The sequence below is a fragment of the Rhododendron vialii genome, chromosome 4a, assembly GCF_030253575.1.
Source record: "Rhododendron vialii isolate Sample 1 chromosome 4a, ASM3025357v1".
Lineage (NCBI taxonomy): Eukaryota > Viridiplantae > Streptophyta > Magnoliopsida > Ericales > Ericaceae > Rhododendron > Rhododendron vialii.
Genome location: NC_080560.1, coordinates 29754182 through 29779725, shown reverse-complemented (window position 1 = coordinate 29779725; position 25544 = coordinate 29754182). Strand labels below are relative to the sequence as shown.

Sequence of the window (25544 nt, the reverse complement as noted above, 5' to 3'; positions counted from 1 at the left end):
TAAGTACATAAGTACTATGTAATCTTACTAAATTTTCAAGTCAAGATTTTCTATTAAACTATACAAATAAACACATGTGTACTTTGTAATATTATAAGTATACAAATAAATATATAAGTCCAAGTACATATATATATATATATATATATATATATATATGTGTGTGTGTGTGTGTGTGTGTGTGTGTGTGTGTGTGTGTGTAAATAAGTACCATGCAATCTAGGTAGATTTTCAAATCCAATAAAAAATTATAAGATCAAAATTCTCTATTAAAATAACCTATTAGGCACATGCTCCATTAAAATATTAGATTTTGTACTTGGGATATCTTAGGGTACTATAAAGTACACACGCGCACACACACACACACACACATATATATATATGAGTATATCATCCCATGGGAAATCTAGGAAATGATTTTATTAAATAACCCTTGTACTTATTGGAAAGATTAACTCTATTATCCAAGAGGTAATAATTTTCCTAGCGGTTATTGACCAATAGATAAAATAGTGAGGTAATATCTACTTAAATAATGCTTATATGTCCTTTTAGGTATGTGTATATATACCTATATCTAACTATATATTGGGTACTTTAACAAAATCTATTAAGTACTTTTGGTAGAAAATCTAGGTTTTCTATTGTTCAATGGATAAAGATTTCCCTAACATTTATCGTCCAATGGGTAAAGGTTCAAGATGACAAGTATGACTTGATTGACTATATATATATACGGAACGGTTCAATGGACACCCTAAAAAAACACCCCAAAAAACACCCATAATCTCATTCTCATAGTTCCCGATCAAATTTTTATGATCCGAACCGTTCAATGTGTGCAGAATGTGATTTTAAGGGTGCCCGCGAGAAATTAGCAAAAAAAATGATCGGGAAAGGTTTGATTTAAGCAGTTTTTATTTGAACCGTTCAATAAAAAACCGTTCGAAACTGTTCGGATCAAGCCCTTCCCGGTCATTTTTTTTGCTGATTTCTCATGGGTACCCTTAAAATCACGTTCTGATCACATTGAGCGGCTCGGATCATCAAAATTTGATCGGGAGCTATGGGGTGTTTTTTTAGGTGTCCCCGGAACCGCCCCGATATATATATATATATATATATATATATGTATATAATAATAACTTAGGTCCAAAAGGTTTCATTAGGGTTTGAAAAGTTCAAAAGGTTCAAGGAGGTTCAAAAGGCTCACCTAGGGTTAGGAGAAAGTAACTAGATGAATTGACAGTTAGGTTCCTCCAACAAATCGGTTGGAATCTAACTATACTTGCCAAGTAGGGCTTTTAATCAAGAAACGAATTTTAAAGGCCAAAATCTAATTATGACGGATTTTTAGAAATTAAAAAGGAATTTCAAAAGCAATCCAAGTATTAAAATAAAATTCAAAATTTTAATGAAATTTTTACTTACTAAAAATCAGGGTCGTTACAATTCCAATGAGTCTCCGACGAAGATCTGGTGACATTTTGACGAGTTTCAACAAGCATGCTCTTCATCATCGAAACTAGATTCTAGATCAATGTAAACTTGGTCTCAATTTCTGCATTTTATTGGTGATTAGAAGCTAGGGTAGAATGTGTAATTAAATTTTGGAATTCTCTCTCTAGGATGAGAGCCTTTCTCTCTAGAATGAGAGTGTCTGCCCTTGGTGGCTTTGCTCGCTAAACCTCCTTGTTGTCGTTCCTCCGTGAAACCTCCCGTTCAATAATTTTAAAAAATGAAATCAAGTGGGGCTATGAAAAATCAGCTCAATTACATAGGTGTAGATACTTTATCCAATCATCCAATTTTTCATCCAATCTTCCTTTTTTTTCAATTTTTCAAAAATTAGAAGTTTGGATCGAGTATCTACACATATCGGATTGAAGTAATTTTTGTACGCTCACTCGTTTTTTTTAAAAAAAAATTATTGAACAGTTCGGATCATACGTGTGGGGTCCGAAGTGGACCCCGCATGCCCGTTGATGCAATTTTCGGAACCCGGTCCTTAGGTTTCTCGGAAAAAATATCTGCTAAATCACAAACTTCAACCCCAAAGACAAAAGTTTTGTCAAATAGTATAAAACCCCACTCTAGTTTTTAACAATCTCATATTAGGTCCCGTTTTTGTATCACAGTTTGATTTTCAAATTGACCAAATTTTTATGAGCGTAAGATACATTGACGAATCACAATTAGTTAATTTGAATAACTTAGAAAAGTAAATATAACCTTTTTATAAAATTTAGAAAGTAAATATAGCCTTACTGAAAGCATCTCCAGCCTTGACCCATTTTAAGACTCAAATTTAAAAATGAGGCAAAAACCACAAAAATCTCTCTCCAATCTTTGACTCAAACCCTTTCCTATTTTAGGTTTTATCCATTTTTTTGCCCAAATATGAAACAACTTTTGCCTTGACCCATTTCTCCATCGGCTAGTTAGAGAGAGAGAGAGAGAGAGAGAGAGAGAAAGAGGGAGATGTGTAAAATTTGGGTTTGATGGTTGGAGATGTGTCTACCCAAAATAGATTTTTACCCAAAATTTGAATTAAATTTGAGGAAAAATATGGGTGAAGGCTGGAGATGCTGTGATTAGAAAGACCCCACTCTAACCCTTTTAATCTTTTTTAGAGTGTTCAAAAATCTAACTGGGGAAAGTAAATACAACCTTATAATTAAACTTTAGTAGTATAATGTATAATAATGTACAAATATTTGTGTTACCCATTGAGTAGAATATCAAAGGTGATCCGTCCCAAAAGGTTTATATATGTGTGTATCCTATATTTGCTAATTCCATATTTCTTACTAATAAGTTAGTTTAATTGGTCGACAGGAAAATTAAACAATTACTATCTGTTTCTTTCTCGAGACCCAAGTTCGACTTCGTCTGATTTAGTTCATGTAATACTTCATCTTCGTGTTGAAAAGCAATTAATCTAAGCTTTTTAACGCGTGTAGTTCTCAAATTTCCACCTTACAACCTGTTTGTCAAGCGGATAAGGTTTTGAGTAGATAAGAAAGAATAGTGGATAATACATCGGGCTCTAATATGTTCCAAGGGTTGGGTTGTTCGCCCATTAAAGCGGTACGTGAGCTAGGTTCAGAACGTTGTGAGACAGTTCGGTTCCTATCCGATGTGAGCATTCGAGCATTGAAGAGTTACTCGGAATGCTCCCAAGATATCAATATCTTTGGTTTCATAATTAGGAGTATAATAAGTCAATTTGTAGCCATAGGTGCATAAGTTAAAAGGGGTTTAGTAAGGAGAGTGACAAGCTTATACTCCACTTGATTGGAGTAGTAGTTGATATGGGTGAATAAAAAGAGGATAATGTAATAAATTACTTGTTTGTCCTTATTAAATTATTACATTGTGATAACAAAAAAGGTTTGAGGGGCAATTTGGTCTTTCTCTCCACCCAAATTACGGTGAGAGTGAAACTAGCTAAGGCCTCTTGGTGAATATTACTCTCCTTCCTATTAGTTGAAATGTGGTGGATCCCACCATAAAGTAATGTCATGCTTACCAAAAAATGTATTGCACAAGTGTGACCTATACCATTTTAACCAGTAAGAAGAAAGATAATGTTTACCCCCCCTCTTTTAAAGAGGGTGAACAAAATTGCACTCCCTCCAAGGAGATGAGCTCTCCCCCCTCTATTATCCTCCTCCCTTAGACTTCCAACAAACAGGCCCTTGGGGCCTCTTTCAGTTACAAGGAAAGAACAAGAAATGATCAAAAAAGTAAATACTCCTTCCGGGGCTCCGTCCCCATTTAACAGTTTTTTGGAATGTGTGTCAATTTTCAATTGTTTATATCTCATAATATATAATGTTCAATGTGATTTTGAAACCATTTTCTTATAAAACTCATTGAATTTTATCAAAAAAGATTTATATTGCATAAAAATTTGTTACAGATTTAGAAATATAACTCATTTTTCATCCGGTTAAAATAAAATAAGAGACTATTAAATGAGGACGGAGGGAGTATAATTTGTTGTTTGTTCAGTTATCAAAAAAAGAGTTGTGGGACACATCTTCGATTTCCTTGCAAAATGCATACTGCTAAAAAAGAAATTTAATTTTTTCATCAAAATTATATATCAACATAAGGCAACACAAAAATAAAATTTACTCCGTATTTTCTTTCACTTCACTCTATAATTTCTGCGAATATATTTTTGATGCAACATTCCCTATACGGAGTCAAAAAGCAAAAACGCCTAAATTTTCACGAGAATGGTGGAAAATCAAGTAGGACCCGTTCAGTTGCACGGAAGAGAAAAAGAATAATGGGAAAATCATTTTTTTCTTAAAATTTTTATGTAGTAAGTTAGCAAGAAAGTTAAATTTGAGTTTTTTCATTTGAGAGAAAACTTATCATGGCTCTGTGCAATCTCACTTGTCCATTCGTGTAATTAATGGATGAGATGTGTTTATTATTTTGACCGGTAATAATAATAATTAGTTCTTACAAACTCCTGTGGTTAATAATTTATGTCTTAATTTTGTACAATCTTACTATGGTTGACTAAAAAAAAATGAACTTTCTCCATTATGATTAACAAGTGTCCCCACAAGGCAATATTCTTGGATCCGTCCTTGACGGCCGTAAAAAAAGTTTTTTTTAATTCATTTAATTCAGGTCAATTTACTTTTCTTTAGAAATTCCTCCGTCCGTCCCACTTTGTTGCGTCTGTTTCATTTTTTTCACCTCACAAAAAATTATCTATATCACACAATCTATAATTTATTTTATGATTTCAAAAGTTTTGTTTAAAAATATTACGGAATAATTAAAATCTATCAAATAAAGTTGATATTGAATATATAAAATATTATAAGTTGATAACTTTTAAGATGTCAAAAAAAAGAAAACAGACTCAATAAAGTGAGCTGGAGGGAGTAGAAAATATCCATCTCCAACGTAACTAATATGGCCGACAAGTGAACCGAGGGGAAGTAGCGATTGCTGAGAAAGAGGGAGGGAGCTTGTTTGATTTCTCAGAAAGAGTTCTCTCTCTCTCTCTCTCCCTCTCTCTCTCTCTCTCTTCGATATCTTGTGGGGGGACGGGAAGGGAGGCTTAACCTATAGATCTCAGAGGCCAGAGGGGCGAGAGAATGGCAGCTGCGCCAGCAAGAGCTCGAGCCGATTACGATCAACTCGTCAAGCTTCTCCTCATCGGCGACAGCGGTAACTCTTTCTTCTCCTTTCTCTCATATTCTCTTCCTCGTTATAGTTTAACCAGTAAAAAAATCCATCTAGAAGAACTATGTACTCCTTTTTCACTCAAATGCTTCTGTACTGTGTTTGCGTTTGTTTGCTATCAAATTCACTAATGGTTTCAGAGTAATCTCATTTAGTTACGTTACGGTTTCATGTTTCGTAGCCCGTTTCTTGATGCAATTTGATTATGACTAATTCACTAGCAGCTCTGGATTGACCGACACAACCACTATCAGTTCTGTAAAGAAGCTTTATCTTACCTTATTGACGGCTTTTCTGTTCGGGCACCTTACGCGCAGCTCGACTAATCCCGAGGGACCAATCCCACTGTCCACTTGCTGGGTCCATTTAAAGTAGTAAGTTCCACCTTAACAGTGATTCATTCACTCAAAAGGAACATTCACTTAGTGTCCCATCCAAACTTAATCCCTACCACATTCTAAATACCTAAACTGTGGAAAACATGCCAGTGCTGTGGGAACATCTGGCTACAGTATTCTCTTTCCTATCACCTCTAATTTTACTTTCATCGATACCCGAAAAAATCATCTTTTGAGACCTTATATAGGGGAAAAAGTCTCCTTTCGTTTAAGGGGTTATTGAGGTCCCTTATTTAGGATTGGGTTCCCTTCACACACCGGCCCACCTAAACCCTAACCCCCTCTACTTCTTCCATTCTTCTCGTTAAAAGGGGCATTAGAGAGATTTCGTACGTGTCTTAATATGAGGAGCATCCTTAACATCCAAAATCCCATGGTGGAGATATCCCAGCTCCTCTGTTGGTTCTGCCACCTCAGTATCTGCAGAAGTAGCATCATCCATTTCCAAATGCGGTGGAGGAAACGTCGTCGTCATTTTGTTAATGTTTTCTCTTCTGGAACTCTACTATGCGGTAGAAGAATGGAAGATGAGGATGTTAGCAATGTTTCAAAGAAGTAGAAGTGATGTCGCATTTAGCAACATTTCATTGGAGATACCCTCATCAATGCTAATCCATTCCTCACATGTGAACTGAAGACATATAACCTATATACTTATATCTGTCTCTCTCCTTTTTTGGTCTCTTCTTTTTCCCTTGGACAATGATTCTTCTGTCCGCCCAATACCTACCTTGGGTTGCACACCCATAAGAGTGCTTGTATAGCCTTTCTCTCTCAGATGATTTACGAAATAACATAGCATCTACGCCTTATCTGCATCAATTGGGTCACATCCTGACTCTAAATCCACGAATTAGCTATTTTGAGTGGATTCAGGGCTAATCCGCAGTTCTAAATACTTTTGCAGTGTTGATTCTGGCTACCCTGACAATGTGCAGATATGGACTTGTTTTGTTCACTCATGTATGAGCTACCTAGTGCCAATTTAGGGTTATAAACAGAAAAGTTTGGAGTGGATTAGACTTCATCTCATGATTATGTGACTATAGTAGATCATGTATTGGAACTCGATGGTCTGCAGGGGAAATGTAAACTTCTAATTTGTTTCTCATGTAATTACGATCATCCGTAGTTATATGTGAAAACCTTTAGGCGGGAAAAAACCCAATTCTCGTGTAAATCTTTAGTCCACTGTTCTCCAGTTCAATCATTCAATCTCTAAAAGCTGTACATGGAGCAAATCGCAAATCTGGAATGTAAAGGTTCTCTCACACTAGGACATACATTAGAACGTAAATCGAGGGAGAAGAAATCATAGGAGTGCTACCTCTCATGAGAACTCTGAACTATAATAAACACCTTCTTAATTGCAAGTTAAGACTTATTCTCTTTAGGCTTTTGTACTGCATATTTTGTTCTATGGTGTGTGACCTTAGCTGGGTTCAAACTTTTTTGGGTCATAGGTAACAGCACCAACTTATCATGAATACAACTTTTCCAGATGTTAGTCGAATTACAACTCCTGCTAATTCTCCCAATAAGGAACTTTCTTTTGGGCTTCTACATGCCAGGAGTTACTCCTAATAACATATGATGACCATCCATGATAGTAGGCATACAAATTTATCCCTTTCTTTGCTCTGTAACTGTACAATTCAATTATTCCATCAAACAATGTCCTGAAGGCGTCACTTGGGCATAGAACCTGACAAACTCCTAATTTAATCAGAAGAATTTGATGATAACAATTAACAACTCATATTGGTGACATTAGTAAATTATTTCTACTTCTCACCAAGTGTTGGAAAAGATCTTTAGGGATTTATCCTTGAAGATACATGTTTATTCCCAGACTTTTAATTAGACTCATAGAGTGATAGATACTTTGCCAAGCATTCACAGGCTTCCATGTGTCTCAACTCTCAACAAACTTCCGCTAGTATGTTTTCGTATTTCAGGGTAAGAATATAAACTCAAATGGGAGTAATTTTGTAACTGATGATCATGTATGTGACATTTTCACTGGAACTCCACACGGAAATACCCCGAAGTTTGCTCTAACAACAGTGTCACATGGCTGTTGTGAGAGAAAGAAGGAAAGTGTATAGGGTGTTAACTAACCCTAACACAGGTGAGCTTTATTTATATTATGCGGCGACTAGTTACATAACATAAGCAACCAATGTGGGACTAAGTCCAACTCTATTTTAACACTCCCCCTCAAGCTGGAGAATAAATATCACAAAATCCCAGCTTGTTACGTAATAACTCTAAACGTGGTTTAACTAGAGACTTGGTGAAGATATCTGCCAACTGAGCTCCTGTAGACACGAAAGGGGTAGCCAACAGGCCACTATCTATCTTCTCTTGAACAATATGACAATCTACCTCGATGTGTTTGGTTCTTTCATGAAATACCGGATTCCAAGCGATATGTATTGCTGCCTGATTATCACAATACATAGGAATAGGTAACTGTACACCAAGCCCCAACTCCTCGAGCAAAGCTCTCAACCATACAATCTCGCATGTAGTATGAGCCATGGCACGATACTCTGCTTCAGCACTGGAACGAGCAACCACAGTTTGTTTCTTGCTCTTCCAGGTAACTAAATTTCCACCAACAAAAGTACAGTACCCAGTTGTGGACCGTCTATCAGATGGTGATCCTGCCCAATCAGCGTCGGTAAAGGCTTCAACACGCAAATGACCATTTGAACGATAAAACAAGCCACATCCAGGATGAGCCTTGAGATACTTCACAATACGAAGACAAGCTTCCCAATGTGGAAAACGAGGAGCTGACATGAACTGACTTACCATACTGACAGCAAATGAGATATTAGGCCGTGTATTGGTGAGATAATTCAGCTTGCCTACCAAGCGACGATAACGGTCTGGATGAGGAAATATCTCCCCCTGATCAACACACAATTTGACGTTTGGATCCATAGGAGTCTCCGCAGGCTTTGCTCCCAATAAATCAGTCTCCTCTAGAATATCTAGCGTATACTTTCTTTGAGATAGACTGATCCCTTCCTTGGATCTTGCTACCTCAATACCCAAGAAATATCGTAGCTTACCCAAATCTTTGGTGTGAAACTGACGCTGTAAGAACTGTTTCAGCTCATCAATACCTTTTTGATCATCCCCAGTAATAATGATATCATCCACATACACAATCAACACTACTCTTCCTCGATCTGACTGAATAGAGAAGACAAAATGATCAGAATGAGAGCGACGCATACCAAACTGCAACACAGCATCACTAAACCTGCCAAACCAAGCTCGAGGGGACTGTTTAAGACTATAGAGGGCTTTGCGAAGGCAACACACCTGAGAATGCTCCCCCTGAGCAACAAACCCAGGAGGTTGCTCCATATAAACCTCCTCGAGCAGGTCACCATGTAGAAATGCATTCTTGACATCCAACTGAAACAAGGGCCAACCAAGATTGGCAGCCATAGAAATAAGAATGCGAACAGAGTTAATCTTGGCCACCGGAGAGAAAGTCTCGGCATAATCAACGCCATACGTCTGGGTATAGCCTTTGGCCACAAGACGGGCCTTGTACCGTTCTACTGTGCCATCTGGATTATACTTGACGGTAAATACCCATCGACATCCAACAGTATACTTTCCTGGTGGAAGAGAAACCAACTCCCAAGTGCCATTGTCATGAAGAGCAGACATCTCAGCCTCCATAGCTGTCCGCTACTCAGAAACAGATAAGGCCTCCTGAACGGTGTTAGGAACAAAAATAGACGAAACAAAAGTAGTAAAAGCATGAAGGGACGGAGACAGATGATCATAGGAAACAAACCGAGCAATAGGATGAGATGTGCAAGACCGAATACCTTTGCGAAGAGCTATAGGAAGACCAGGTGATGGCGGAGGTGGAGGTGGAGGTGGAGGTGGAGGTGGGGGTGGGGGTGGAGGTGAAGGTGCAACCGGATCTTGGGACGGAGGAGGCATGGTGGCTGGTACTTGTGGGGTTGTTAATACTTGTTGCCGACGAACATACACCTGCAAGGGAGGACCAGATGGTACACAAATAGGAAACACAGACTCAGACTCAGGAAGGTCAACTGGAGTACTGTGACCCGAGTAAAAGGGCAATGACTCATTAAATGTGACATCAACACAAACAAAATGACGACGAAGAGATGGTGAGTAACACTTATACCCTTTCTGAGTGCGTGAGTACCCCAGAAAAATACACCGAATTGACCGTGGATCAAGTTTGTCCCGGTCAGGATCCAGAGCATGAACATAACAGGTGCACCCGAACACTCGTAAGGGTAATGAGTGGAGAGGGCGACCAGGAAATAAAACGGTATGGGGTATCTGACCACCTAGAATGCTAGATGGCATACGATTGATCAAGTAACATGCTGTAAGAACAACATAACTCCAGTAAGACTTAGGAACTTGCATTTAAAATAATAGAGCACGCATAACCTCTGATAAATGCCTAATCTTGCGTTCGGCAACCCCATTTTGTTGTGGAGTTCGAGCGCAAGAAGATTGGTGAATTATAACATGGTCATCCAAAAAACTTAGAAAGAGAATTATGAAAATATTCACCTGTATTGTCAGAACGAAATATACGAATGCACAATGTTCTAAATGGCGCTTGGCGCTAGTAGGGCGGAGACCCACCTCCAAGCGCCAAGCCACCTAGGCGCCGCCAAGCAATTCGGCGTTTTTTTTTTTTTTTTTAACAAACCATTATCCAATCAAACTATATTCTATGTATTCATAATACAAGTTCAAAGTTCTACATAACCATAATGCAAAGTTTAATGTATAAACCCAAATGAAATTAAATATTAGCAACTAGCAAATAAGTTGAATAAGACAATAAGTAGAAATAAACGAGATCGGAGATCCCTAATGCCAAGTTAAAAGTTCATCTCATTTCTTTAACTCTTCTCCTCCATACCCTTCCAAAACTTGATCTACATTAGTTTAATACTATACATTTTAGGCTGCCAAAGGCCTCCAAAGACGTTGATGATGCCGCCAAGGCCCGCCAAGACCACCAAGGCCGCCTAGGCGGCCGCCAAACACCGCCAAGGCGGCCGCCAAACACCGCCAAACCTCCCTGGGCGCCAAATCAAACGCCAAGGGGTATTGGCGTGGCGGCAGGGTACCTCCAAGCGCTTAGGCGGCCTCGGCGGCCGCCATTTAGAACACTGCGAATGCAAGTATCAAACTGAGTTTTGATTTCCATATAAAATGACTTAAAGATAGAAGACAACTCTGACCGCTCTTTCATGAGATAAAGATACGTAACACGAGAATAATCATCGACAAAAATAGCATAATACTGAAAGCCAAAAACATTAGGAACACGCATTGGACCCCAAATATCAGAATGAACTAAGTGAAAAGGACGGGTTACGCAACTCTCAACCCTAGGATAAAAAGACACTCTATGATGTTTACTAAACTCACAGACTTCACAGGGCAAAGCATCAACACGGCTACATGAAGGTATCAGCCGTTTAAGATTCTGAAGGGATGGATGACCAAGTCGACAATGATGTTGATAGGGTGACACAGAAGACTGAAGGGCAACGAACTAGGGTGAACATTGTCGGTAAAGTAATATAAACCACCACGCTCAGTACCACCACCAATTTTTCGCCCCGTCTTGAGATCCTGAAACACACAACCATGAGGAAGAAATGTAACAGAGCAATTTAAAGATTTAGTAAGTTTACTAACAGACATAAGATTTAATGGAAAACGAGGAACGTGCAATACTGAATCCAAAGTCAAAGAAGAAGTAACAGAACCCGAACCCAAACCAGTAATATCAGTGGTAGAACCATCGGCTAAGGTAACACGAGATGGTTTATCAATAGACTGATGGCCATAAAGAATAGTAGAATTACCAGTCATATGATCAGATGCACCAGAATCAATAACCCAAGGAACAGAAAAACGAGAAGTTGCAATACAAGCACTAGAAGAACCTGTCTGAGATAGCGTAGCAATGGAGGAACTTGTCTGAAGTGACACAAGGCGTTGGTACTCCTCCATAGAAATAGTCACTATAGCAGTGGAGCGTGCAGCCTACCTAATATCCTTGGGAGAAGTAACCCGATGAGCCTGAGAAAAACCATGTAGGTCATAGCAGTGGTCCACCGTATGATTAGTTCCCCCACAATAAGTACAAAGTCTAGAACTATGGCCTTGACTATGGCCACCTCTCCTTGACATGTGACCTGTACGACTAAATCCACAACGACCAAAACCATGACCACCGAAAACGCGGTCAAAACGACCACTGTACCCATAATCACGGCCACGACCAAGGTCACGGCTAAATGAAGAACCAAAATCACCAGAATCAGCGGAAGTAAAATCAGAACCAGATTTCATTGCCAACATATCACCGTACAATGAGAGGCAACTAGTCAACTACCGATAGATCAACCAACCAAATACTCCACCAACAAACGGCCAATAAACAAGAAATAAGGAACTGATTGACCGGCTAACGACCAAGGGCACGACACCGCATGCATCCAACAAAACCAAAGTAGCCACCGAACAACATAATCTCAATATCGAGCAACAATCAAGAGCTCATATGCCAACATAGATCAAATAACTCAACACAATCCAACAATCGAAATCAGACTTCAACATACCCAAACTACCATTTATTGGAGAGAATAAACTGTAGATTGACCAAAAAATCCAAAATTACCAGAACAATCAGTGCATAAGAGTAACGGAACAATACCCAACAATGATGAACAGTGCGCTATGAACAGTAATCGGGAACAGTACCAACGGTGAACAGTAATTGGTGAACAGTGCCGGCGATGAACAGTAATTGATGAACAGTACCTGTGAACTAGGATTAGGGTTAAGGCAGAGGCTAGGATTATGATTTTATGTACAGAGACTAGGGTTTAGGCTAGGATTGTAGGGATTATGTACAAAGGCTAGGGTGGTTTAGGATTGTTGTGGTGGTTTAGGATTAAGATTAAGATCCCGCTCTGATACCATGTTGTGAGAGAAAGAAGGAAAAGTGTATAGGGTGTTAACTAACCCTAAGACAGGTGAGCTTTATTTATATTATGCGGCGACTAGTTACATAACATAAGCAACCAATGTGGGACTAAGTCCAACTCTATTCTAACAATGGCGACCCACACCAAAAGGATTAGTAACTTTAGGTTCCCCACGCCCACTTATAAAGGCCATATCTTGCCAGTCCATGCTTAATGTGAAATCAACAGACTCCGCACGACCACGACCTCAACACATTTATTATTTATTAGATTCGCCTACAAAGCTGTATACTTCATTGTTGTTTGTTGTTATTGAACAATAACTGAAGAAAAGATCAGTTGTAACTAAAATTATTATGTTTACATTAGTAAATACTATGAGTAAATAGTAACCTAGAGGCTAGAGCTAAAGGAAATCTCAGTTTGAGCATTTACAAAATTCTCTCTCTCTCTCTCTCTCTCTCTCTCTCTTAGAGACTAATTATGTAAAATTAAACTAAATAAAAAAGTAAAAGCAACCAATTTTGACATTTTCCATACCAGTAAGTAGTATTTTCGGTTGCTATCAGACTCTTGGTAACTTTGCCTCAAGTTTTCTGTCGTCAAATTCTTTAGCAACTTCACATTTGTTTTCGTTTACCAAGTACCTGTCACAAAGATGAATTTTTCAGGCCTCTTTAGCCACTTCACATTTGTTTTCGTTTACCAAGTACCTGTCATAAAGATGAATTTTTCGGGTCTCCATGCTATCAGACTTGTAGTAACTTTGCCTCAAGCTTTCTGTTGTCAAATTCTTTAGCCACTTCACATTTGTTTTCGTTTACCAAGTACCTGTCACAAGGCCTCCATGCCTTTTTAATTGCAATAACTATATCATCTATAAATGCAGGGGTTGGAAAGAGTTGCCTGCTGTTGCGCTTTTCAGATGATTCATTTACAACAAGTTTTATTACCACAATCGGGTGCTTATTTGACCATCTTTGATTATGTGTCCTACATTCATAATCATTTGACACTTCCTGAATATCGGTGTTTTGTCAGAATTGATTTCAAGATTAGAACCATTGAGCTTGATGGGAAGCGCATCAAGCTGCAAATATGGGATACCGCTGGGCAAGAGCGTTTCCGAACAATCACAACAGGTACTTAATTGAGAATCCAAATTACAAATATGAATCTGCATTTTTCATGAAGATCTAGGATGTTGCACCGTTAAGTAGTTGTAGCCTTCAGCCTTGTTAGTGGTCTGTTGCTACCTTGTTGGTTCATTACTGATAGTCTTTTGCATGTAGTACATTGTCTATTCCATTATTCAATTGGGTGTGGATCGTAACATCGTTTCTTTACGTATTCCAATTTCCTTCTTCCATTCTACTTTCTTATCTTTTCCTTGTTTCTTGTTTAGCTTATTACAGGGGAGCCATGGGTATATTGCTGGTGTATGACGTAACCGATGAGTCATCTTTCAACAGTAAATTATTTTCTTATTTCCTCTCAGATTGCTTGTTTCCTCAGTTGGCCTTGCTTGCTTTGTATCAAGGAAAAAAACTAGTTTCAAATGAACAAAAATTCCACTTTTTGCTCATGATCTTTGCTGTCATATTTATATAGACATCAGAAACTCGATCAGGAACATAGAGCAAACCACTTTTTGCCTCATGATCTTTGCTGTCATATTTATGTAGACATCAGAAACTGGATCAGGAACATAGAGCAACATGCTTCTGACAATGTTAACAAGATACTAGTGGGTAACAAAGCAGACATGGATGAGAGCAAAAGGGTAATGCATAAACTTCCCTGTAGGCATTTTTCTAAGTATTAATTATTCGAAAACTGATCAACTGAAAATTTGATTCCATTTGCAGGCTGTTCCAACATCACGGGGTCAGGCACTAGCCGATGAATATGGCATCAAGTTTTTTGAGACTGTAAGTTTGATGTAGGATGAGTGCAGGGAATAATCCTCTACATATAATGTTCTTAAATCAGTTATAGCATCAACATGCTCTAGATTTAAGACTTTGATTTAGTTGATGAGGCCCAAAGGTTGAAAGCACGACTCGGACATTTCGGGTAAAAATGGCGTAAGGGTAAAGTTTACAAATGAAATGCAAGTTTCAGCAGTTATATCTGTTTGGAATTCCGAGGTCTGAGCATTAATGCAGTGGAGCTACCTGTCTCTAAACGTGGGATACTTTGTGATAATGAGCTGGCCTCCATGTCCCAACCCTTCTATGAACCTATTTTCCCAGTAGCGAGAGTAATACGAGAGGACATCACCTTTGAAAAGCATAACTCTCCTCTGTCACTCTCTCATGCTCTCTCTATCCCTCTGAGTCTGCCTTAGTTGTGTCCTCCTCTACCAGTAGTGTCTGTCACATTAGTGTCTACAACATATCATGCAGCCATTCACATCAGGAGACTGTTAGAGGCCTGTGAACTGTACCCAATTAGAACTCAAGGCTCGTTTTGTAGTTCTTAAGCTCCAGAGTTTCCAGGGTTGAAATGTTTAACCAGAAAAGGTTTGGACATGTAATGTATAAGATCAGAGGAAAAATGTCTAGACATATCTGATTATGGAGTTACGGGGTTGAAATTCTTTAACAGTAAACATAACGTGGTGAAAAACAAGAAAATTGTATGCATCATCGGGTCAGAATTGAAATTGAATCACACGTTCCCAAGGAAGTTTCAAAAGCATGTAAATTTCTCTAAAAACAGTACTCATTGAATCATCGAGGTTAGTTGTACAACATGCTATAGATGCATGTGAATCACTGCGAAGTACTCCCTCCATCTCAAATTCGTGGTCTGTGTTTGAAAAATTTAACAATTTACGGGGACATGCGATTATTGTGAGATTCAAAGGCATCTTTCCCCATTGACCTTTTTCCACTTTTGAATGAGCTTTGAAAAGATACACTTTTTGCTTTGACTTATCAAAATTTAGTGGGACATCCAAAAAAGGAAAGGACTACGAATTTGATTAGATCAAAGGGCATAGTGGAATAATCCATTCATACATTTTTGTTTTGTTTCCTCTTTTAATTTATTTTGTGTGCCTGGGAAGTATCTAATGCCCCTGGAAAATTTGTCGTAAAACTTTGTCCTGATCAACACCCTTCCAACAGAGTGCAAAAACAAATCTCAACGTGGAGCAGGTCTTCTTTTCTATTGCTCGAGATATAAGACAAAGACTTGCCGAGAGTGACACCAAAGCAGAGGTACTTGATCGGAATACCCAATTTCCTTGCATATCACTCTTTCTTGTCCATCATTTGCACTCATAACATCAAATTTATTGCGCTGACATTTTTTATGTGCAGGCCCCAACCATCAAAATCAGTAAACCTGAGCCGGGTAAGGCATCGACTACTTTAGAGAAATCCGCGTGCTGCGGCACCTGAGCTTTTAGCAGATCTTGAAAGCATTGCCACAATTTTCTTGTCCTGAAAATTGTATCCGGTTAGCCGTGTCGAAGTGAAAGCCCCATCCTACATTTAAGGTTTCTGGTGTTGTACTTCTTCCTCAACCGCTATGGAAAACTCATATTTGAGTGCCTTATTATACAGGGGGCTGCTGCCTCGTGGCCTGTGTAAGTAGCAACTTAAATGCCGGTGTTTGTATTTTAGAGTTACCTTCCGAAATATTCATCCTTGAGATCAATGCAATCTCATATACCATGATGTTCTGTTAGTGCTGTTTTTGGTCCAGCTAAGTTCAACTGGTCAACAAGCACGTCTTTTTTGTTGTTCAATGTAACTAGGATTACAAATGGGTTCTCCAGTGGTTGATGTTTTGAACTTGCGCAAAAGAAATTGCATTTTAGTAACCAACTCAGGTGTATGAGTTTGTGAGCAAGGGTCGTTTACCACCGACGTGATCCTCTCATGGTTGTCTTCCTAAATGAGCCGAGAAATTTCAAGAGCATTGCCCAAAAAAAGGGCAACGAGAGAAGTAATTATGCGTTAGGGGTCTGGAGTGTTAGTTTTTATAACTGTCCCGTGGCTACTTGTTTGTACACCAGTCATAAATTCAAACCACCATCATTTTGCAGCTGAGGCTGGGTGCTTTGAGAGCACTGTGTTCTGTCAAAATGGCTTCGTTTTGCATAGGAGGTGCACCATAGTGTGTTCGAAGCAAACCTAAAAAATTTCATGTTGTAGGGGAATTTTTTTCACTACAATTTTGAAACTTTTTTTTTATAGTTTTTTTTTATTTTTATATTCAACCACAACGAGATAAATTATTATTTTTGTTTGCAACGAGTTAAAGTTAGACTTAGACATTGCAATTTTTTTTACTGCATACCTTTTAAATTGGTGTATCAAACAGCACAAAAATTTAGATATTCATGGATAACATTCTAAAGTTTCATTTTGTAGTTGACGCGGACTGATTTTTGGATTAAAATGGTTCTATCTATGCTTTTCTATATATTATGGCACTTCTCCATAAATAAAATAAAAAACTAAATGTCGAGCTAGACTTGACAAAAAATCAATTGAGAATGGAAAATCTACCAACATTATAGAGCCAAAAAAAACGTCATGGAGCAAAAGTTGAAGTATATAAATGAGATTTGATATTCATTTGTAAAGATGCACTTAGTGAGAGACTTAAAGATACCGGAAATAGGTAGGAGTACTTGTAGAATTTTTAGCTTTTGAGCGTGAGCACTTGACCCCACGTGCCTACATGTGGGTAAAGTGCCATTTAAAGCAAAAGTTGAAGAGAAAATGTCACTTTGAGTAAAATAAATCGCATGCATAATATTTGTGAGGTAGCAAACAAAGAAGAAAAAGGCAAACAACTTTACACAAAACGAAATCATGTTATTTAAGCGCCAATACTCCCAGAACAGCCATAAGAGTTACTGAGACAACTAAAGTGCAGCAGCAGAAAGATACCCGAAGCAGAAATCATTAACATACATCATTCAATCATGGAAGGTTGTGGCATGCCGAGTCTTCCCTTGGCAATACCGCTAGGTGCCTTTGTACTTTAACATGTTCGCTCTCACAGCGATCTCTATAGCAACAACATTTATGAGCAACAACCGCCGGAAGGTGGTGCCTTGTATCCTTGTTTTTGCTTCAAGATATTTCTCTTAACAGCAGTAGATGATCCTTCTTCAAGAAGACTAGGAACCTCCATTATCTGTAGGGAAACATGAACTGGTTAGAACTCGTGCTGAATATTTTACTTCCAATATGACCCACTTTACAGTAGCGTTAATTGTCTTTTTAATCAGCTGGAGAAGTAACTAGGATAATTTTATGGAGTGTCAGATTGTAAGTTTCACTGCTTCCAAAGGTCCCATTTTTATGTTAGTGTCACACTTAACCAAGAAAAAGGATTCTGCAAACTCAACTGACAACTAATCCCATTGCCAAAATCAGAGTATTATTCATGCAAACGATTCCTAGTCTATCCTTAAATATACACCGGTATATATAAACTTATAAGCAGATTTATAGTCATCCAAGATAGTAGACTTTTGTCCTGCTCTTTTCCTTGTTGAAGTTTCATTTTTTCCGTCAGAGGAAAAAACATGTTTAAGGGGTAATTTTTTTCTCAAAAAGTTTGTGGTTCATGGATATGGTCAATGCTTTATGAAATGAGAGAAGCGTGAAATGCTTCTTTTCTTCCTTACCTTTAAGGCAAGCTCCTCAAAGCATTGCTCCACATTTTCTCGAGTTCTAGCACTGCATTCAAGAAATAAACATCCATGCTCCAAAGCAAGAGCAATTCCTTCTTCTCTACTTACAACCCTTTCTGATTCCTGCTATTCATGAATGAAATACAGAAATATGAAAAAAAGAAAAGAAAAGGTCCATTCTTTGAACAAGTGAAATTAGCTTGACTGCAAAGAAAGGAACTATCATATGCTTTATCTTTGGCAGAAGCTCCCCATAGACAGTTAACTGAAGAAGCTGTTAAAGCAAAATCTATTGTGTAAAAATATACCTTCCAATGATCAACTGAAGAAGTTAACAAGTAGGAATGAGTCAATAATCAAATCTGTTATGTAATGCCTTGCCTTTGAACTCTCTTTCTTTCAGTAGTCATTAGGGCAGTCTGCATAGAGAATCTATACTTGAAGTAAGCGGTCGCAAGTTCAGTTGACTTCTAGGACTGATAGTGACGGGAAGCCCGTATCAAGGTCTAAAGGTAGGATAAGGGTCTTTGGTCAATTATGGGCAAGCATGTTGTACCAGGTGCTGTGATAAATCCCTACTTCATGGAGCATTGTTTTGATCATAGCTGCACATGATCTAAATGAGTCCATCTATGGTACAACAATATTTTTTGGCGTATGGTATCCCAAAAGTTATACAGTGGTAAGTATTCCAGACACAGTGGTAAGTATTTTAGATTGAGCAGTAAGGATTTCATATGGAGTGGTAAAAAATCCAGTGGTAAAAATTCTACATCTGGAGTACTTACCACTGTACTGGAAAACTTACCACTCCATAGGGAATACTAAGCTATTGTATCTGTAGTACTTACCACAACTCACTTTTGGGATACCATACACCAAAACATTTTGGTGTACCATAGAAAGATTCAATCTAAATTCCCTCCAGACAACTCACCTCACAAGGATCATTGTCTCCATAAACAAAGGTGGCATTAAAATAAACTTCATTATTAACCGTCGAAACATAATAAGAGATAAAGTTGTCAAATATCGGTGTACCAATGTCCTCATTTGGTACTTTGCATTTTCTCGTGTAGGAGAAGAACTTTGACTTCGTGCTTTTTGTCTCCAGATTTCCAAAAGGAGCCCAAGATATAGATTTCATTCCAGCAGTTTTTATTTTCAGCATTTTTCTCTTTCTTCGAGGTTGTGATCCCGTTGCACGCTCCATGTGCAAGTTATAATCTGTGATAAGTTTAAGTTTATTTTGAAAAGTATATCATCCTCCTTATTTGTGGATCCTCTCCCAATCATTTTAGACTCGTTTCATCTTCCAGGAGGATGAATTGTTTAGTTTTTTGTAGAATGTTCGAGTTAATTATTTCGCAGCCCATTACTTAAGCATGAAGCTTTTGCCGCAAATCTCACCTCTACATGTCCACCTTTCCTTTCATTTAATGGCTATCCTCCTAAGAAAATGAAAACCTAAAACCAACAGCAGAAGGAATTTCGTGCTTAATTTTCTCATACCAGAACAGAGTGCTACAATGGACACGTTTAACACGTTTTCTTCTGGAATGAAGAGAAACTGGAGAAATCTCTTCCAGATCGTTTCACTAAACTGTACTTCTCTCCCTGACTAGTTTTTGCTTCTGAAAGAGAATGGCAGCTATACTGAATCCTACAGTCTATCATCACGCAATCCACATACAGCAACCGTGTTACCAAGATTGTAGAAGACAAAGCATCTATAAGCAACGATCAGTGAAGGCTGGCCATAGGGTTATATTCATTATTCGCATTGATTGCTCACAAGTCACAACGATATGTTTTGTCCGGGATGAAAATTTCAAGCACAAAAGAGAAAATGCAGTACTTACTCTATCAACTTTGTTCCCAACAAGCATCTTAACGCAATCCTGATTAGTGGAATAGAGATCTACTTCTTTAGCCCACACATCCGACAAGTTTGTAAAGGTTTCCCTTCGTGTCACATCGTACACTGCAGATCAATAAAAAAAACAATGTGAGGAAAATGCGATCGCCAATAAACAATGTTGCTACGAATTAGGTAAGCTACAAATCTACAAGTGTACACATTAAACTGATTTGAGAAACAAAGTTGAACTTCATCATACATATAATAGTGTCGGTGGCTTACCAAGAATAATCCCCTGGGCGCTTCTGTAGTAAGAGCTTGTCAACGTCCTGAACCTCTCTTGTCCAGCTGCAACAGATAATGTGAGTTTACCAAGTTAACTAACCAATCATAATTCTCTTCATAAGAGAAAAAACCAATCATATTGTTTTCCAATAAATCCGTGAAGTATATTGGCCATCCAATTACTTAAAAAAACAATAGGAGAAGTGAATCGTGATATGTTAATGCGTGTAGCACTGCACGAGCTTAACTACTCTGTGGGCATGTACTCAAGTAAACCCCCCCCTTAGAAAAGTAACTCTTGATCCACACGTTTCCCGTTTTCAGCGGAGGATATTTCTCTCCTCGTTTAGACATCAAAATACGTGCAACAGAATGCAACTCATCCTTCCAACATGGGTAGTTTTGTTTCCTACCTAGACGTACGTCACGTACCAGTGTGTGATATGTACAAAAGCAAAGCAGTGTAGGGATATGCATGATATGGTGAAAGCATCGTCAAGCAAAACAAATTGAATTTCAATCCACACAATCTCATTTGTGCACCAAGAGAACAGTAAGCATCTCTGATAAAAAAAAAAAAATAGCACTAACAGATCTCTCTATTTTGGCATAAAAGTATAGTTTATGTGATACTCCTCTCTTCAGTTGAAGTTAGTCTTAACATTATATGGTGTACTTTGAAATTTTGAATAGCTGATCATGAACTATTTTCAAAATCAGATAGTGAATTATTACATAAACAACTAAATACTAAACAAGAGGGTTTTTAGGGACTGCTAGCTTCAGAGGAATAAGATGTCTGACTCTGAAAATATCACAAAATGTATTATGATTTAAAGCTCTCTCTCTCTCTCTCTCTCTCTCTCTCTCTCTCTCTCTCTCTCTCTCTCTCTCTCTCTTGCGTTCCTTGATCAATCATATGTTGAGTCTATGACACAACTAAGAATGATTCAAAGGTTCTTTCTCTTACGTTACTTGATCAATCAATTCTCTCTAGTTTTGATTACATATCAAGAAGTAAAATTCTTCCTGTTTCCACTTTAGCTGCTCTATTTTACTGTTCATTTCCCCATTGTTAATTTTGTTATTATCCAAGACAAAAAAAAAACATCAAACCTTTCAAACAACATAGTATGTGACATATATTGCTTCACAAAATTGTGTGATTAATAACCACCAGAGGTCACCAGGATCATATAATGGTGTAAATTGAAGTCCTAAAAACCAGGAAGTCTTGTTTCAAAGTAGACAAAACAATACACTATCGTTCCTTGTTACCTGTATCCCAAATGGTAAGTTTCAATCTTTTCCCGCCAACTGTTAGGTGCTTGATTTTAAAATCCACACCTGTTTATAGTTGGGACAAGGAAAAAAACACTTCAATTCAGGATTAGCTAAAAAACCCCAATCCTATCATGTGGATAAGCCATGCACCTGGAAGGCTTGTTAGCACATTACATCCTTCAAGAGAAAGAAAGGTGTCAAAACAAATTAAATACATTGACCATCACATCAAACAAACTCTTAAATGGTGGAAACTTCAACATGCTAATTAGGATAAATATTGGTCCTGAGTATTGAGCCGTAGAATTTGAACTGGTGATATCATGGACCTTAGCTCTTGCAAAGTCAAGAAGCTGTCACCCCCTATTTAAAACTGTCGAAAGCAGGAGACCAGAGCAGAATCCAAGAAGGTATTCTAAGACAACAGACTTCATTGGTTTCCACCTATTACAGTTTCAAACCCACACTAGATCTACCAACTAAAGTTTTTCGCCACACTAAGCTCATGGAAGGGATACGTATAGCTATTAGGAGTTAGTAGCGACTCCTCACTGGTATATAATTTCAAGAAACCTTTACTGTCATGTTTGACCGCCTCAATCCCCTTTTTTAACATAAAACCCCTGGCAAAAGGTTCCCATATACATCATTGCCCGGTGTAAACATAGATTAACAAGCGTTTTTCACATTTGAGGCCTACAAAATGGAAACAGCCCAATCTTATTTTGATATACCAGTCTGGTATGGATCATCAAGATTTTCTTCTGACTTTGGTCTTGGCATTGCACTACCCATGACTATGAAGAAAACTATTACTAATAACTAGGAGGAAGAATTCTATCGTGTTTACAACAATGTTGAACTATTAATAACTAGGAGGAAGAATTGCCTATCAAAAAAAAAAAAAAACCAAGGAGGAAGAATTCTATCGTGTTTACAACAATGTTGAACTTGACTCCAACTGGACTAGGGAGACTAGGGGTTTTGTACTTAAGCCAACTTCCAACCAACGCAGGCTCTGAAGTGATGTTTCAGACAATGCCATAACAAACAACACCATCTAAGATTTCCATGATTCCAGATGATCTGGCGACGAAACGCCAATGGGCTGTTCCACTACACTTGCCAATAAGCCAATCATTACAAATTCAAAAGAATCATAGCTCACGAAACCATTATAGATGGATTGGCAGAAATTAGACCTATAATTTCAAAAATGTAACTCTTTCTATGGAAATACTACTAGCTTACCACTGATGCATCAATCTAGGGGAAGTTTGGTATGAAAGTTTTGTAATCGTATTATTGTTCAATTTACCATGACACTACAGCATAACCCTAAAGAGATCAAACAAGCGCCATGAATACACCCTTAATTGGGAGGTCAGGGGTTAGATCCCGCTGAAGGCAATCATTGATTTTTTCATTCTCCTTTCATGCCCTCTTTCTTCATGGGTGTTTTCTACATTTCTTCCCCTTATGAAATATTGCAGAGTTAATTTAAATGTTGTTGAGCTTTTACTAAATCCTATTCTAATTTGTTGTGTAATTTTTAAGATGTATCAATGATCACCTACGAATTGGGAAGATTAATACTTCAATCGACATACATTCGCTACAGGAGTTCAGAAATCAGAATTCAAACACAAATGAATGACGCAAACACTACATGCATACATATATGGTATACCTATTATCTATTACTCCCCCGGTCCCATTTTATTCGCTCATGTTTTCCATTTTGAGCCTGTCTCAAAATATTTGTTTCATTTATGGAAAACTCCCCACCAAAACTGGGCAAAACGTCCAATTTTACACCTTAAATTTTGAACAGAAGTGAATACTTGAGTTTAATTCTGGCGTAATAGTGGAAATCCAATATTTTGACTTTAACTCCTCAAAAAGTTGGATTCTCCATAACAAGCAAACAAGATGGGGCGGAGAGAGTACTATTATAAAGCAGACACCCCTCTTGGTGTGAACGTCACTTTCGAGGCTCGCTAGAAATTTTCTTTCCCCCAAAACTACCACTTTGACTACCTAAGTAAACTGCCAAGAAGGAAACAAAAAAAAAAAAAACTGCCACCCAAAATTCTTCTCCCCCTTTTCTACTTTCACATCCCATATTTCATTACACACTCAATATATTCAAGATTTTACTTTTTCCATCTGGTACGGAACACCATTTGCACACGGGTGGCTGGGCGTCTAGTGTACGCATATATACACATATGGGATATGGCCTATGAGTATTAAAATGTAACAGAGACATGCATATTCGAAAAATGAAGTGAGCAGTACCGATGGTAGGGGCGAGATCTTGAAGAGAACTTGAGATGAAGCTGACGAGAAGACTGCTTTTTCCAACGCCAGAATCCCCGATCAGCAAGATTTTGAATGACAGATCGTAACTGCTATTGCTCTGCCCAGAAGACGAACCCATGAAATGATCACTGTTTCTCTCTCTCTCTCTCTCTCTCTCTCTCTCTCTCAAGTCTCAACACCACTACAACAATGACAATGACAATGGGTGGGTATTTTTTAAGGACAAGAACGAAAGAGGAAAGCTAATGGCATCTATATCGACGAAGAAAATATACGTGGATACTTGGATGTGTGCTATTGGATGGAGGGAGAGAGAGAGAGAGAGAGAGACGAACAGAACAGCGGACAGCAGACGTTATTCTTTACTTTGCTTCACTATCTCTCTATATGTTTCTCTCTCAAATAAAATCTACTAGCATTCATTTCGCGGAAAGCATGGTTCGTGTCGTAAACCGTAAATAAGCGCGATGACCCCACCTGAGACCGCTTGTCTCCAATTCCCATACACCGGATTAAGCCGTGATACTGTTCGGGCCCCTGACACTTATCTTGTGGAGAAATTTTCAGTGCTGAGCGGGCATGGATCATGTGGTGCCAAACACGAATCTTAGCTTTTCAAACGTGTTTTGGATGTATCAAATTTGTTTGAACTTGAGGGGTTGTTTTGATAATTCTACATTAAAAATTATCCAAATAAATTTGGATCATCCAAAACACGTTTGGACTGCCGAGATAGTACTCGACACCACGTGACCCGTGCCCACCTGGCACTGAAAAACTTCTCCATCTTGTGTCTTATGGGTCCCCATATACTATTCATATATATCAGACATGAATACAACACTTGTACACAATTGTTCTAAGCCGTTCAAATTGTTCAGAAATGTTTATGAAGTTCTTATAAGTAATACTTCAACTAGGTATCGGTAAGTATTTGATCCAAATGTTTTTTTTTTTTTGTCTTTAATTGTACGGACCAAAAAAATAACGTATAGATCAAGTACTTACCGACATCTGGTTGAGTTTATTTTTTACAGAGACCCTTTAAAAAATATTCTGAACAAATTAAAAGGCTTCGAATATTTACGTGAGACCTCAAAATGGGTCCCATACAAGGTGGTGTACAAGTGTTGTAACGCCCCAAATTTTGAGTACGTTAAATAGACAATTTTATTGAATATTTAAAGAGAGTCTGGCTCATTATTACATTATAATTCCCATAATAATTACACAAAAGGGAGGGAAACTAGGTTCCTAACTACAGCTTCGCCTGCTCTTCCATCCTAGCCAGCTCTTCGGCAACAAAAGCCTTCAAGGTGTACAGCTCACCCTGTTTATCTATAAGGTCTGACACATTATACCAGTGTCGCCACCGATATAATATGTCAGGGTCACCAAAGGTAACACCATGAGCTTAAAAAACTCAATAGAATAATCTAAACCCATTAACCCTTAACTTACAACAATAG

General features: G+C 38.1%; 2 protein-coding genes across 3 annotated transcripts; one reads left to right on the top strand and one right to left on the bottom strand.

The window, feature by feature from the left end:
* The first annotated feature begins 5046 nt into the window (after nucleotides 1–5046).
* LOC131324699 (ras-related protein RABE1d) lies at nucleotides 5047–16354 on the top strand. The gene is made up of 8 exons (XM_058356777.1): nucleotides 5047–5205; nucleotides 13545–13617; nucleotides 13697–13797; nucleotides 14061–14126; nucleotides 14341–14438; nucleotides 14524–14586; nucleotides 15790–15882; nucleotides 15985–16354. The coding sequence occupies exons 1-8, from the start codon at nucleotides 5133–5135 to the stop codon at nucleotides 16063–16065; spliced, it is 648 nt and encodes a 215-aa protein (XP_058212760.1). The 5' UTR covers nucleotides 5047–5132; the 3' UTR covers nucleotides 16066–16354.
* A 1118-nt stretch (nucleotides 16355–17472) lies between these two features.
* LOC131324701 (ras-related protein RABC2a-like) lies at nucleotides 17473–24466 on the bottom strand. 2 transcript variants are annotated; one of them, XM_058356778.1, is made up of 6 exons: nucleotides 24052–24466; nucleotides 21745–21813; nucleotides 20464–20529; nucleotides 20183–20304; nucleotides 18315–18443; nucleotides 17473–17818 (listed from the first exon to the last, which is right to left on the bottom strand). In XM_058356778.1, the coding sequence occupies exons 1-6, from the start codon at nucleotides 24191–24193 to the stop codon at nucleotides 17705–17707; spliced, it is 642 nt and encodes a 213-aa protein (XP_058212761.1). In that variant the 5' UTR covers nucleotides 24194–24466; the 3' UTR covers nucleotides 17473–17704. The 2 variants fall into 2 exon arrangements, with proteins under 2 accessions (XP_058212761.1, XP_058212762.1); XM_058356779.1 differs by lacking the exon at nucleotides 21745–21813.
* Nucleotides 24467–25544: the final 1078 nt, after the last annotated feature.

What these genes read in the sequence shown, in the direction of transcription:
- LOC131324699 (XM_058356777.1), top strand. Translation starts at nt 5,133, where the DNA reads ATGGCAGCTGCGCCAGCAAGAGCTCGAGCCGATTACGATCAACTCGTC. An exon ending in TTTCCGAACAATCACAACAG is followed by an intron (nt 13,798 to 14,060) that starts GTACTTAATTGA and finishes TTTCTTGTTTAG; the next exon opens with CTTATTACAGGGGAGCCATG. An exon ending in CGATGAGTCATCTTTCAACA is followed by an intron (nt 14,127 to 14,340) that starts GTAAATTATTTT and finishes ATATTTATGTAG; the next exon opens with ACATCAGAAACTGGATCAGG.
- LOC131324701 (XM_058356778.1), bottom strand. Translation starts at nt 24,193, where the DNA reads ATGGGTTCGTCTTCTGGGCAGAGCAATAGCAGTTACGATCTGTCATTC. An exon ending in AGATCTCGCCCCTACCATCG is followed by an intron (nt 21,814 to 24,051) that starts GTACTGCTCACT and finishes AACTATAAACAG; the next exon opens with GTGTGGATTTTAAAATCAAG. An exon ending in TTGGGAACAAAGTTGATAGA is followed by an intron (nt 18,444 to 20,182) that starts GTAAGTACTGCA and finishes CATGAATAGCAG; the next exon opens with GAATCAGAAAGGGTTGTAAG.